Here is a 14,894-nt window from a genome sequence, read left to right as displayed (position 1 = left end):
TCCATAAGTCTGGTTTGGACAGATCCGGAAATAAGACCTCCGTTTTTTGCCAGACCGCAGGGGAACCGGGGAAAAATATAATCGATATACCACCTTCTAATGTATCAATATTTTTTCAAGACAATTCTTAATGCGTTTAGGCAAATGGAAAGAAACACTGACTCTTTACTATTATTGGGTTATTTAGACTTAGTTGTATTTTTGTCCTCCAACAAAGATATAGGCAGTGGTATGCTGTTCATAAAGAGGTGTATTGTTGCCTTCTGTTTTTGCATGTTTTTTTTTATTGCTGTCTTTAATTAACTTTCGCAACACTGAAGAGCCTCTGTGATATTTGTACTGGTATGAGTGCGACTTGCCCGAAAGTATTGTTTCTTGTTATGGGGCATTTTTCCCTATTTCCTTAAATATCATCATTTTCAGCAATTTCAACCTCCCTTACTCTAGATAATGTATCAAAGAACTCTTCAACTAACTCTAGTTTAGTTAATGCATTTTGATTTCACTGTCTTCACAATGAAAGAAGGTTTTCCCTTTTAATATTCATACGGTAATGAACATCATAAACATGATTACCTTAAAGTTTCTTTTACCGGAAGTAGGCTCATTTTCTTATCTAAGCTCGACAACTGGCGGGGGAAAAGATATTTCAATAAGCCTATGTTGGGGTGTTTTAATGCATCTTAATGTTCAATTTTGGTTCAATATATATTACTTAGCAATCCATCAGAGTCATTATAAAGCGAAGGAATGGTTTACTATCAAATCATTTTTATTACTTACTTTAAGTAAGACCCGCTTAACTAAGACTTGGCAAAAACTCTCAAGAAAATCCCTTATGGCCTTTTTGAGGCAAAACTAGTAAAACTTTTGAATAAAACACTTTTCATAAGCATAAGACGGCGGGATTAGTTTCGTTTTTAATTTATATAAATTACCGTGTTCTCTGTTTTAGTTTACGTACGGATACTACTTATATTTCTTGCACTCGAGACGTTATCGTATAATCTTATTACTTGTGTTATATTGTTTCTTTAATTAAAGAAATTCATTTTTCGAGACGAAAATTAAAATGATATTGAGTTCAGAACATGCTAGAACATCTGCATTTACGAACTTGGTTTTCATAGAATCTGCACGGGATTATAAGTAAAAGCACGGGCCTCAGCTTTCAACGCGCGTCCTTTTGTTTACACCTACCTCCTGTCGTTGTTTATCCGCTGCTCTTCTTTCGCTACATTTCCTATGCTTCACCTCTCGTCCATGGGGCAATAGGTCCAGTATGGCGTCATTAACCAGCTGCCTCCTTTTCGGCGCTCCGGGTAAGGTGTTTTGAAGCTCAATTGCAGGCTCGAAACATTGGTCGCTAAAGCGTAGCGAGCAGACAAAGACGTCTTTGGAAAGGTTCTTCCCAGGTGGCAGTAGCTTGGTCAGCCTAACAAGCCATGACTTTCTTACTACTGGTCTCTTCTCAGAAGGCAACGAGAAGAAGCTAATTTTCTTGCTTTTGCCATTCGCATTTTTAGACTGGCTTGAACAGTCCGAAACAGCGCAATGTACCATATTTTACATTTTTTAAAGACAACTGTGAGGAATTCCTGGTCTTTACCACCCTTCATTTTGGCCTAAATCGTGCGCAACAATGACGTCAAATTTCCCGGCGTCCTTTTCGCAGAAACAAAATGGCGGCGCCCGCGGAATACAAACTCGAAAAAGCATAGCAAAACTAATTCGCGCGTTAATATACGAATTACCTATTCGCGTTTTTTTTTCATCTTGGGGTGTCTCAGGGTAGCTGAAGTGTCAGATGAGCTTGGGTATGCTTAACAACCGGGGTTTCCTTTAAGTGTCGTGATCAGTGGTACTCGTGCTAGCGGTGGGGTCAGGGTCAAATAGCTCATCTCTCTCCCGCGCACGCCATGGCTCTTTAACAGATTCTTCATCCTCCTCTAGAAATACTATTGACTTCTCAGGCTCCATCTATCGAAGAGCACAGCGGCTCTTTGGCAATTAAAGATGCCCATCCGCTTGAGCCCCCAGGCTCAAATAAAGAGCACTGAAATGGTCTTCTTGAAGATATTCGTGACCGTTCTATGGGATTGCTGGTAAGGATTGACGGTAACTGTTAAAAATCATACTCAATTTCTTCGATGTCCCAGGAGAAATCCAGAGGCTCTTCAGCAATAGAGCTGTAAGACAATGGCTCTTCTGTATCGCTTGATATAACTACTTCACCATTCTTTATCGATTAACTGTGATTTTACAAAAGTTATACATCGATATGTCGCATTCCGATCGATCGCCGGAAATTACACAACCGATTAGCCAATCAAAATCGTTGTTCAATCGAGCTTTCAATTATACTTGCCAATGAGGATTAAGAAGACTTTTAAATTAGAACCCATTTACCGCGTGAATTTATAATTATATTTTATTGTACTACTCTTGATTTTCTCACGGGTAATCTTGTCAGATCTGCACTCAGTCCTTTAAGCAAATATTTTCTTAATTCAAAAGGCTCTCTCGAATTTTTGACATGGCATGTTTACCTCCTTTACCTATTCGGTTATTTGTTTATGCCCCTCTAATGAAATATATCTTTTTATTTTGACATCATGTTGTTTTTGTATCATTAGCGTGTATATGACATATCTTAACTCGTTCCCCACAAGGTTAATAGGTTATCTGAGCACAATTATAATCAACTTTCTTATGGAAGGAGGTTAGCGAACACTGATCCTAATTTGAACTGTCAGTGATTATATTGACCGAGGCGCTTTTACTTTATGCAAACGAAACAGTAATTTACGTAGCCGGCTATAAACAATCATGTAACATTTTTTTTCTACGTGACAATACAATAGGCCAAATAGGCAATAGCGCCAAAAATAAAACCGGAAACTGATAAATCGTTATTTAATCAAGAGAAATAAAGAATTTATTTGGGGTTCTCGAGCCTGTATACTGAATTATCGTGTCATTTGAAATGTGTCAGCAAAAAAGAATACTATTGATGAAGACATCATAAAAATGCTGACTATTTTTTTTATGTATTCCAACAGCCCCAATGCAAGTACTGGTGGCAAGTCTCAAACCTGGATCAAGAAGAGACTTCAGTTTGAGGCCTCTTGATCAAGTGACAGTAGGACTCTTACCAACTTGAAAGCCATTGGTGATAACCCCTTCCTTGACTTAAGCCTGCGATGGAAGAAAGCCTTAACCTTCTTACGTCGATCGTTTATTCCGTAGGAACAAACAAACTTTGGTACTTTTGAAAGGCGTTCTTTCGAATTCTCCTTTAGAATTAGAAAAATATATTGGAAAAGATACTTTTGATTGAATACCAGATGTATGGAAGTTTTCCATCTAAAAAGATTTGTCCGAGTATCACGTAAATCTATGGTTGGCAAAAAGGTTTTAGTTCAGGATTTCTCCGAACCAGATGTATCTCAATTACATCCGTAAATCTGCGGTGTGGCGAAAAACGGAGGTTTTAGTTTAGGATCTGTCCCAATAAGACGTATGGAAATTTCCATCCGTCAATCGTCAATCTGCGGTGTTGCAAAAAAAAAAAAAAAAAAAAAAAAAAAAAAAAAAAAAAAAAAAAAAAAAAAAAAAAAACGGAGGTTTTGGCTCCGGATCTGTCCGAGCAAGAGGTATGAAAATTTCCATCCGTGTGGCAAAAAACGGAGGTTTTAGTTCAGGATCTGTCCGAACAAGAGTATGGTTTAGATTATCCGTAAGTTTAGATTATGGTAAAAACATAAGGATTTGAGTAAGGAATTGGTCCGAATCAGACGTATGGAAAATGCCATCTGTAAAAACGGAATTGGCAAAAAACAAAGATTTTTGTTCATAATCGGACGTATGGAAAATTCTATCCGTAAGGGCAGACTTGGCAAAAAGGAAGGCATTAGTTCATAATTTCTCCACATCAGACGTATGGAAAATTCCATCCGTAAGCTTATGGAGAAAAATACAATATTATGTCTAATTTTTATCCAGCACTTATGCAAGTGGTACAAATAATAGACTCGCATAGCGTATTTTACCACTAAAAATCAGGCTTGGTTCCATCAAGAGAAGATAGTATCTAAGTGTGCCATCAAGGAAAGTACTATTCAAGTCCGATTGTACCCTATCTTGCCATTTAAAGTAAACTGGTAAAAACTAATTTTGGATAAATAAAATGTGACCACAGTTAACAATTACTGCTTTGGACTAATGTTGCCTTATTTGATTGATATTTTGCCATTTTTGTGAGGGATGGTCAGATTTCAGTACATTTCAAACAAATGTTTCCACAAAAATTATTTTAAAGCGATCATTTTTTACCAAAACTTAATGGTCTCTATGTATTGTACAAGATGCAACACGTGCCTCACGAAAAGCTCAATATGACCGATATGCTTGGGGATCGATATTTTTTGGATGGAAAAATAGCAAAAAAATATAATTGGAATTACTGAGACATTGTTGACTTTGTTTACATGATAAAATTGTTTACACGATAATCTTAGATCAGGCGCGTAGGCGTAATGTTTACTTGACAATATGGCGAAAAAATAGGCCCGTAGATATACATGTAGCTACTGCAGGCATGTATTTGCAACTGTAATGTTATCATACATTTCTAGGTTATTTCTTATTATAATCATACTATAAAATGTATAGATGAACGGTATAAGACTCGTTCATCTATACATCATCTATACAAAAAAGAAAAAAGAAAGAAAAAAAATTCAGTGGGGGAGGATTCGAACACATGACTTTACGCAACCTACGGAATCAAATGCAACGACCTTAAACACGCACGCGCGCTATAAAAGGGAGGAACCCTGGTTTCCTCCGAAAAATCTGTCAATCAAATCAGTTGAGTCTAGACCTCAAAGCGTGCGGACGTGTCTTACGGGGCTCCCGACAAACCAGAAAATGAGTCGGGCTACACTGCAAGTAAGTAAAAATTTGGTCTTTTTGTTATCAGAAACGTATTAAAATGCAACGGTATCTGTAGCATAAAAATTACAATGTTTTTCAGCAGAAAATACATATCTCAATCGTAAATAGAAATAATTTTCTCCCCCTTTTACGCGAGTGCTAAAGTTTCCCCGTTCGGACTTAGTCATGTTTGTGGCTTTCTTTCGTCAATAAATCCACAAAATTGTCGAAAAAAGAGAAACGGGTAGGTCCTCCTCTCTTTCTTATTTCAATCTCTTACGGGTTTTAAATAACGGACGACGTGAATGTAAACAAACGAGCGCACAACTTCATTTGTGTCGCTCGTATTTAGCTTCTAAGTCCAAGGAAAAGTTTTTTTGCTTTTTGGCACGGGAGTTGTACATTTGTCAAAGACTTATCTGCTTATGAAGTGCTTTACTCAATCTTTACCCAAGTTGCATCGATTTTCTCGTATGGTATTCATAATAACCATTCCGCTTCTCAGTGAAAAAAATGGCATTCGAGTTTTGTTAGGCAATGCATAAAATCTTCTAAAAATAGAATAAGCTAATCCCTGTAAAAACATTGATTGTTGTACTTAGATCATGTGTTGTAAATAAAGCGAATATAATAAATGTTTTTCTTCCTTTTTTTCACTTTACTTTTGACCCATTTACATTTCAATCACAGATCTTCCAAGTGCACAAAGTTTGAAGCCCGAGTTCCGAGCTTGCATCTCCTCAAACCACTTCTCCTACTACCAGCTCTCCACTACCAGTACACATGTTAATATTTGTTTATTGTAAATACCTGGAGTAGGCATGATCAAGTGTGCTTTACATGCACAGACTAATCTATGCAGTTAACAATAGAAACACAATAGAAAAGAATGTGAGTAAGTATGTGACCACTGTACCTGAAGATTTCCCCCAAATAAACTGTAATCCAATGAAATAAAAGAATGAAAACCATTAATAAAAACTACTTGTTGTTTGGGTTAATTAGGCAGCATACATATAGTCATCCTAACATTGTTATCATATATGAACCAACACTGATGACAGTGCATCACAAGACAAAATATGTCCTGGTCAATTGGTATTGTAGTGGAGGCAGTCTCAAAGTCTCAAGGAGGAAGTAAGATGTGAAGTGGAGGCTAATCCAGATTATGAAAGCAATGGGGATGTTAGTTTGTATTTTCAAGGATGCATCAAATCATCTTGATTTTATTATCTGCATTTTCCTAATATTAGATGGAACTCCCAATTCCAAGCAGGAAAGTTAGGGGTATGGTTCCCTGTTCCCTTTTCTCAAAATATAGGAATCAGAAAACCCTTGTATAGATTGTTTATTGTTTCATCTTTTGTAAATGTTTTCACTATGATGGAAAAATAAACTGCATGGTTAGGAAAATTGCCTTTGTTATTAAATAGTTACACAAAATATTTGTATAGGTAAGATGTGTCATGAACTACAGAAATAACACACCAATTTAGTATATTCAATATGTACATAAATCGAGATGTGTTGTAATGCATTATGATGAAAAGTATTTTATAAAGATAAGATACACATATTAGGAACCTGAGTATATGGAGAGGGGCTTTTATTTGATAGTAGGTCCTAACATGGCTTGCTGTCTATGTCAGATTTAGATTTCTGGAGCACATAGCCATGAATTGTCAAGGGGGTGAGCCCTGACATATCATGCAAAAAGCAAAAAAAAAAATATATGTCTAATAAGAAAGATAATATACACACACCATGCTAAAGACATGTATATGCAAGCTACTGTATAAAACATAACAAGTGTAGTAAAACAAATGTAGTGCTTGTTCAAGTGGATATGAGCTGAATGCTTCACCCTAAATCCTACATAGGACACTAGAACATTGTTGAGGTGAGGTGTGGGCAATGATTCAAAGAGGGGCATTTTAATTTGAAGCTGTGTATCAATCCTTTATGTCTATGCCAAATATCTTCATATCATATCAGGGCTGCATCACAAACACTAGCATACTGTCTCTGTGATCAGTCGATTCAAGTCCATGAAGCATCATTCTGAACAGTATAGACAATATAATAATTCTATTGTAGTCTTTATTTATATAAGCTTACATGACATTTCAAAATTATGAGGAAAGATACATAAACATCTTACCTAATTTTAACATAGTTTTTCACCACACTTCTAGATGACATAGTTGGTGAGTTTATCCACTTCATGGAGTCACCGCAAACACATTGCATCTGCACGCTGGCAGAGTGGCCCTGTCTACAAAATGCAATGCTTTGCGGGTCAAAACAAAGACTACAAAACGAACACTTCCCTTTCGTTTTTTTTTTTAATAGAATAAACTTAGTGAATAGATAAATTCATCGGACTGGCTTCTTGGGATTTAATCAATAGCTATTTAAAAGGACTGAAGGGTTGAGTTGCTTGTAAGGAGGGAGGAACCTCAGCGTGAATAAGTATACATATCAGTTGTTGATTACTCGAGGTTCGTGAGTTGTGCTTCAAGCAAATCGGACTTCTGTGTCGTTGAGGTTTCCTTTGATGAACCAAGACGGGATTTGCAATCTTTCTGTTGATCCTTAATTTTCTTAAGTCGACCTTCGTCTCCTGTAGACAGCTCTATGTTGAACAGGGTGCTTCGATCTCAAAAGGATGTCGCCACCATTGCAAATGGCCGTTGCACTGCTTATAGATCGACTCAAAGACCGAACTTCTGGGTTTGGTCTCTATATTTGGGGGTTGTTTTGCGACTGTTCTTTTAGTTGAATCTGCTATCCACAATAACAAACTGAGTGGAGGCTCAGAGGAAGGAAAAGAGTGAGCCTGGAGCAAAAAGGACTGATTGACACTGGGAAAATGGCGCGAATTTCAAAAGCAGCCTCCATTCACAACAAAAAAGACGGAAAATGCCGTAATATTACAGCATGTCGAAGACAAAAAACACTATACATGCAACAGAAACAACATTAATTATTAAGTTAGAGCTTTATTGACAAATAAAAAGTTGTTTTAATTATGCTTTATTCGAGCTGTCTTTCTCCCCTTTGATAACGCGACCAGCCGCCATGTTGGATACTGATTAGTATGCAAAAAAGGCGGCGGAGCGATCCCTTTTATAGCGCGCGTTCGTGTTTAACCACTTAGCCACGAAGCCAACGCTAGCAAAGTGGGATACTAAAAATAATCTTATTACTGCTTGTATTGAGCCGTTCTAAAGGGCACGTCGAGCATGTCGAATTCCAGTTACTTTTCTCTTTCACAAAGATAAAATACCCGCATCGTAACGAGCATATCCCGAAATGTATCCGAGGTCAAATTTTCCCAGCAAACCCCGCGGCAAATCTTACTTTTTTTTCTGCGTGATAACATAGTAGCTACTCGTACATGCGCAGTAGCTACAAAAAGTCAAAGCCTTCCTTAATATTGTCGCTTTACCCGAAAACAAATTCAAAGAGCGAAGAACGCCGAAAAAGAACTTATTCTTTTATGGCTGGCTCAAAACTATTATGCCATGTTCTGCGTGGGCATCACGATTACCAAGTAAAGCAGATTAAAATACCCGCTAGGAAGATATTCTTGCGGTGAGTAGAACACCTTACAGGGGCATGTGCCCCCTCCCCCAATATTTACAAAACTGATAAGGAAATGACCAGTAGGGCCGCAGCTGTTCCCCAAGATATTTTTCTTAATGTTTCTCTATTGTGCTCCAACCCCCAATATTTCGAGGCCTTCATCGATTTTGATCTTTCCTGAACTTCTCGGACCCGAAATTCACATGGCTTAAATAAAAAAGTTCGCTGGACCTCGCAGTCACCCGAGACTTCTCGGGTAACTTTTTGGCTTCAGCGAAACTTCAAAAATATCCCTATTGAGCGTTATCATTTGGAATACGAACCAAAGAAAATTTAAAACTTTTCTAAAACATGAAAGCAGTTCTCCAAAAGGAAAACATGCGAATTTTTTAGCAAAAATGTTTCCGGTCCGAGAATTCTCGGGAGTTTCGAGAAACGGGCGCCTGTTACGGCACTGTCTTACCATTTTACCATCTAAACCAATGCTGCGAAATGTATGGAGTTTCTTTCCATACGATCATTCACGATCATCAGAGTAAACAAACCTTAAATAGGTAAAATATTGTGATAGATCATACGCGTGTGATAAACAAAAAATAAATAATCATCAGTCTGATTGCTTTTTGTGAAATTGGAACCATGATTGGAAATATCACAGATATTGAACCTAGTTTGATAATTTAAGGAAACTTAAGAAAAAGGTTCTATATGCATAAAAACATCAAAACCGTCTGAGATAAAAAGCATATAAAAACGAAAACGTGGAGATCTTTAACAGTTTGCTATCGAGTCTATTTACAACACAAATACACAGAAAATGTCTTCAGAGTTCATTTGTGTGTTTCTTCTAACTCGTTTATGATGTTATGTCTAAAGTGGAAGTTCCACAAATATAGCACGTATAATAACGTAAAGAATCCCATAGCAGTACAAGCGCGAATGATATCCTTCGCAGGGTATGGAAGCGGGGTCTCATCGACGAAAACCAGAAACTCTGCTTCAAGATCGCAGAACGTGTAGTTTTCCTGTACGGCAAACGCTCTGAAGTGGAAAAGCCCTGAGCCGTAGAAGTAAATAGAACTATTCTTTGCTTGTTCCATAACAACAGCTTGCTGTAAAACGGTCTTATTACTTGAGTTGACAATTTCGAAGTCGCTACGATTATTGAGTTCTTCCAAGTAGTATGGGGAAGTCAACGTCTCGGCTTCTCTGCCCTCACGGAGAACAAGGAATCGCGGCGTTAGTTTCTCATCGAAGAGCAACCTATAGACTACCTCTATACAGTCAGAGTGCTGTACAAGTGACGAGACCTTAGTTGCACGAGTACATCCGCAATGAGAGCGCTTGGCCTTGCCCTTACACTGCTTGTATCGGTACGTGCTGCGAGTCACTACAAACGCGTCTCTATACTGTGGTCTTGCAGGGTCGGCATGGTAGACATTGGCAGTCATTGGTATCCCAACACCTCTGGCGGACGGAGGGCGGTAGTTATAAGGCAACTTCTTGTTGCGTACCACGCCCAACGTGTCTTTTACTGTGGATGCCAAGAGCGCATCTTCGCTAGCAGTAAATGGGTATATGAAGTGCAGCATCTTGGAAGGAGGACAGCCACTGTGAACAGCGATGGTGAATGATGAGCTGCGACAAAGGAGCGAAGATTCTTCGATAAAAACAGTAAGTGATGAGCTACCTGTAGCTTGTGGCCTCTGCTTGATGAAAAGATTTAGGCTGTTATTGAGGTGTCCGAGAGAGTAACTCGAATCAACGACAAAAAGCTTGGAGTTTCCAATTAAGAGTTTGGGTAATGCACGTACAGACGGCCATTCTCCAGACAGGACCTTACTTATAACTGAGACTACGAGTGAAAGGTTGTCTCTTGAGTCGAGATGGATGAACTGTGCGTCTCCCTCCCTACTACTGATCAGAACACTTCTACACACATCTTCTTCTAGCCACCAAGATGTGTTAGCGAGTTTCGAAGAGCTGAAGTCATATAAGGTCCATCCAGTGTAAGTCTCTTGAAGACCTTTTCCCCTTGTCCAATGGAAATGCGACACTGCGATGACGGTGGTACTATTGATTTCATCTAGCACAATAAAGCTCAGTCCGTTTGGAAGGATTATCGTTCTTCCCTTATCTTCCGCGCGCCATTCAGCGTCGGCTAATTTTAATGTCGCATTCTCACCGTGAAAAGACACGCTAAGTGGGTGGTTAGTGACATCATCTTGGAGTTCTTGGAACGGTTCGATGACCTCTGCAATAACGCTACCCTCAAACCTGCTGCCGTGAACGCTTTTCTTGAGACGGGCAATAATTGCCGAGCCTCCGTAGCTTGAGTGAATCACTTGTCCCACATGGGTAGGATCAAAAAGGTTGCCACACTTGCTCAAAGCACTGTAACATAGCGGGAAAAACTCCATTGTTGTCTCACTCAAAATTCGGAGCATCATCGAGGAAAAGGAAGTAATTGGCAAATTGGTGCTATCAGTGATCTCGAAGTTATTATGTTGTAAAATTAGCTCCCCATTGTCCGCATGGAAGTGTAGCGTTAAGACACTCCGGGCTTGCTCCACTACAATTGATCCCACAATACCTTTTAGCCTCGGGCCACTATCTCCACTCTTAATTGGCCTTACTCTGTGTATTCCTGTTTTGCCTGTGTAAATAGTGCCAAGTCTAGTGGTGAATGAGTACGTCTCCCCGTAGAAGTCACAGGAGAACGATGTCACCCAGTCGTCTGAATCTAGATCACTAACTTGATGGAAGGAGTTACCACCATCCAAGGACTTCCACACCTATAGGAGGAAGTATTTAACTGTCTACCTGCTTTCTGTGGCTTTAAATTCTATATTATACCTACTGTGTACAAAAACCTCTACATACCTGTGATCCATAAACAAAGAGCACACTGTCAAATGGGTGGACGTATATCCTAGTAGCATTGTCCTCGGGATCAACATGAAAAGGTGGACCACTTACTTTCTGTGTATCGCTGTCAAAGATCTCCACACGCATATCACCCTAAAACATGTGCATTATAATTGTTTACTTGATTTGAGTGTGTTATGCAAGGAAAAGTAAAAATATGGCCATAAGTAGCATGACTATTACAGGAGCATCTGTATAGGAGTACCTATATGTAAGTCCTAGTTTAGATGCAGTTATTTTTATTTATATCCCAGTTCTGAATTTTTATGCACGCTCATTTGTCAAAGCTTTGCTTCTCAGTCAACTGTTGATTTTTCATACCATTTCTTATCCTTCAACATTACCCACCGATATACCAGCCACCAAAGGTGTTGACTTACTAAGTACCGCTCCAAATGCAAATGCATGGAAATAAAGATGGAACAATTGCCTTTGTTCATTTGCACACATAACATTCAGAACAGTACATGAAAATATAGGTGTAAAAACTATGCCTTAGAGAGTTGAAATGAGCTGATCAATAAAGACTGAGGTGTAAACACTATGAAGAAACTGTTAGGAAACTATTTATGAGCATACATACCTAGCTAAAACAGAACAAGAAAAATAAATAACTTAATTGAAGAGTAATAAAGTATGATATCAAAATTGGGTAGGCTCAGGTGAACCAACCTTTCACAAGCCACCCACCTTCAACATTGAGCTACATCTCACTAAATATGTTTAAAACACATTAAAACCCTTACATAGCCATACTTTTTTTTTTTTATAAAAACCCTTATTGCTGAATTCATTGCTGCATTACCTTGGTGATGTCTCTAACCAGCAGTGTCACCCGATCCCTTTGAATATCGTGACCAACACCAAGCACTTTAAGGTGCTTATCCCTGTAGGACCTGGGAGTCATATCCGTCCAGGTTGTGAAAGGACTTGAGCTGCATAGTAGCACTGATCCGTTTGATGGAGATTGGAGTGAGTTGTACACAAGGCATAATACCTCCTCATGTTTTGAGATGAAAAGGTCGTGGCAGTGTGCAGTGTAGTGAAAATTAACCTGGTCTTTCTGGAGAATTCCAAGCTCCATGTCTTTGTCTAGAGGAGGGTAAACTTGAGAAACTCTGGAAAAAGTCACCTGGGTAGAGAAGAAATTATAGATTCCTGTCAAAGGTAGTACCCAAGCTCTTTCTTCAATATCATTCATGGTTCGTGACTTTCAATGGTAGTAAACATCAGCTTCTGAAATTGTTTTGTTTGGAATATAAAAGTGATGTAAGACAGACAAACGAATAGTGGAAGATATATCATGTTACATTGAAATTGTTGACTCTTTCTATACCTTTTGTCCTCTAGCCATTTCTAAAGCTTCTGTAAATATCTGTGAGACGAGCATGCCCTGAGATGTGATAACAATCATTTGGTTCTTTAAGACAGCAAAATCCAGTATTGACAATGTTGCACATTCAGAAAATAGGGGTTTCTTGCAAATGGAGAACAAGTCAGGTTCACTTGCAGAGAGGTGGAGCAGATTGTACCACTTCATTGAGGATGGAGTGAAATAGCTGTATGTTACTCCAAGAAAGCAACCTGCAAGATAAAACAATACAGTAGTGCTGTACACCCTACAGAATTCCTTGCAAGCAGAGGTCTGTACCTGTGACGCCATTGACTGATACTTGTCATCAAAGCCTGTGTTTGAGTAGTGAACGTTGCCTGAGTATTGGGCCATTGTTTTGGTACTGATTTTATAAAGTTTTACCTACCACTTTCCCTTTGTCCATTGTGGTGATTCCACAGGGTCTATTTTGGGGACTCCCAGGGATGTTTCGTGCCCTAGGATCAGTTTTGGGACTATGGGGAACCAATTTGGGTCCTGGGATCATTTCAAGTTTTGGGACCATTTTATTGTTTTGGTACTGATTTTATAAAGTATTACCTACCACTTTCCCTTTGTCCATTGTGGTGATTCCACAGGGTCTATTTTGGGGACTCCTAGGGATGTTTCGTGCCCTAGGATCAGTTTTGGGACTTTGGGGGACCAATTTGGGTCCTTGGATCATTTCAAGTTTTGGGACCATTTTAGGTCCTGTACAGGTCTCTCAAGTGCCGGAAAAAATTAAAGAAGTGTGAAACCGCGATCAAGAAACCCCTGCAAGCAAGAAACCTACAGAACTACAGGATAATACAGTAAAGGTAAGTAATGAAAAGATTCTTTGTAATCTTTGTTTGTTGTTTGTTTGTTTATCAAGGGTAGCATATTTAACCGAATATACAGTTTTCTAACATATGGCCCTCGGTTAGTAAGCACTGTCACTGGGGGTGGTCACTGCCAGAGGGTTTATTGCGTCCCCAGTGGTTCATTTTCTGTCCCTTCTAGGCTTCATCCAAGGCTTCATCAGCTCAACTTGATGGGGGCTGGATTTCCAGCTCACAAAGGCAAGCAGGAAATTGAGCAAATCTGAAATTGGCTCGTTCCTTTTAACAGAACCAGGGCAAAACATACAATGGTTTTTTGCTTCGCGTACCACCCCCTCCGCACACAAATCTCAACAGTTCATTATTATTGATTTACCTGAGAATTGTTTTATACTGGTGTCAAGCAAAGGTACAATAGCAGAAACACCAGGTGAACAAGCAGAATGCCTTATTACTGCTCCGTACGGCGGCGAAATGACACTTATCGGACCGTGCACTTCATCGCCAAACTGCAAATTTAGTAGCGGCTCCAGTTCTTTAACCACTAAGGTCCCACTGCTCTCAAAGAGATTTAAACCTTTTCCTAGCTCTGCATAATATTGCCAAGCCTCAGAGCTATCCAGGGAGAAGTTGTCCTGTGATATCTCCGACTTTGAAATGTTGACTTTCCAGTATGCACCATTTTCATCCACCACAAACTCGTTGAACTCGAACGACGAATTTCGAGTCATGTTTGAAAAGGTGATTCTCGGTCGCATTCCGTTAAGAGCAAAGCGGTCAACAAGCTCTCTCCGGGTTTCATTAGTGTCTTGGATCGTTCTATATCTGAGTTGGCAAAAGACCTCCATTCTAGAACCGGCGAGGTAAAGTTGCCCAAACGATTCTGTTTCTCTGTTCGCCGCGGTAAACACAACCGTCTCAATTTGTCCGGATTTTGCAAAATCGTAAGGTAGGAATGAGCCTTTAACCATCCCTAGAGACAGATTGGTGATTAAGCTTAAAGCAAGAAGACTTAGAGAGGACATTATCAGCGCCGTAGAAGAGGGTCCAAGTCGCCTTTCTTGCTTTTATTCCATCTTTCGATATCTCACACCTCTTAGGCCTCTTCAAATGACGACTATGGTCGCCGCGCGCATCATACCCCTTTTCGCGCCAAAATAGACCCACAGGTAGCCCGTGTAAGCCCAGTGCTTTTCACTAAAAAGATCAATGAAAATATGCATAACCCAAGAAACTAATATGATAGA

The 14,894-nt window shown here is 39.2% G+C and overlaps 1 protein-coding gene and 1 long non-coding RNA gene across 2 annotated transcripts; one reads left to right on the top strand and one right to left on the bottom strand.

The window, feature by feature from the left end:
- The first annotated feature begins 3,860 nt into the window (after positions 1-3,860).
- Positions 3,861-5,913, top strand: LOC116614239. The gene is made up of 2 exons (XR_004294432.2): positions 3,861-4,953; positions 5,629-5,913. It is a non-coding gene; the product is annotated as an uncharacterized LOC116614239 (long non-coding RNA).
- A 2,007-nt stretch (positions 5,914-7,920) lies between these two features.
- Positions 7,921-14,761, bottom strand: LOC5521536 (cation channel sperm-associated auxiliary subunit beta). The gene is made up of 5 exons (XM_001641152.3): positions 14,024-14,761; positions 12,791-13,038; positions 12,260-12,586; positions 11,410-11,547; positions 7,921-11,321 (listed from the first exon to the last, which is right to left on the bottom strand). The coding sequence occupies exons 1-5, from the start codon at positions 14,670-14,672 to the stop codon at positions 9,357-9,359; spliced, it is 3,327 nt and encodes a 1,108-aa protein (XP_001641202.1). The 5' UTR covers positions 14,673-14,761; the 3' UTR covers positions 7,921-9,356.
- Positions 14,762-14,894: the final 133 nt, after the last annotated feature.

This window comes from Nematostella vectensis, chromosome 6 (genome assembly GCF_932526225.1).
Source record: "Nematostella vectensis chromosome 6, jaNemVect1.1, whole genome shotgun sequence".
Taxonomy (NCBI): Eukaryota; Metazoa; Cnidaria; class Anthozoa; order Actiniaria; family Edwardsiidae; genus Nematostella; species Nematostella vectensis.
The sequence above is the reverse complement of the archived record's forward strand: the minus strand, read 5'-3'. Positions and strand labels throughout refer to the sequence as shown.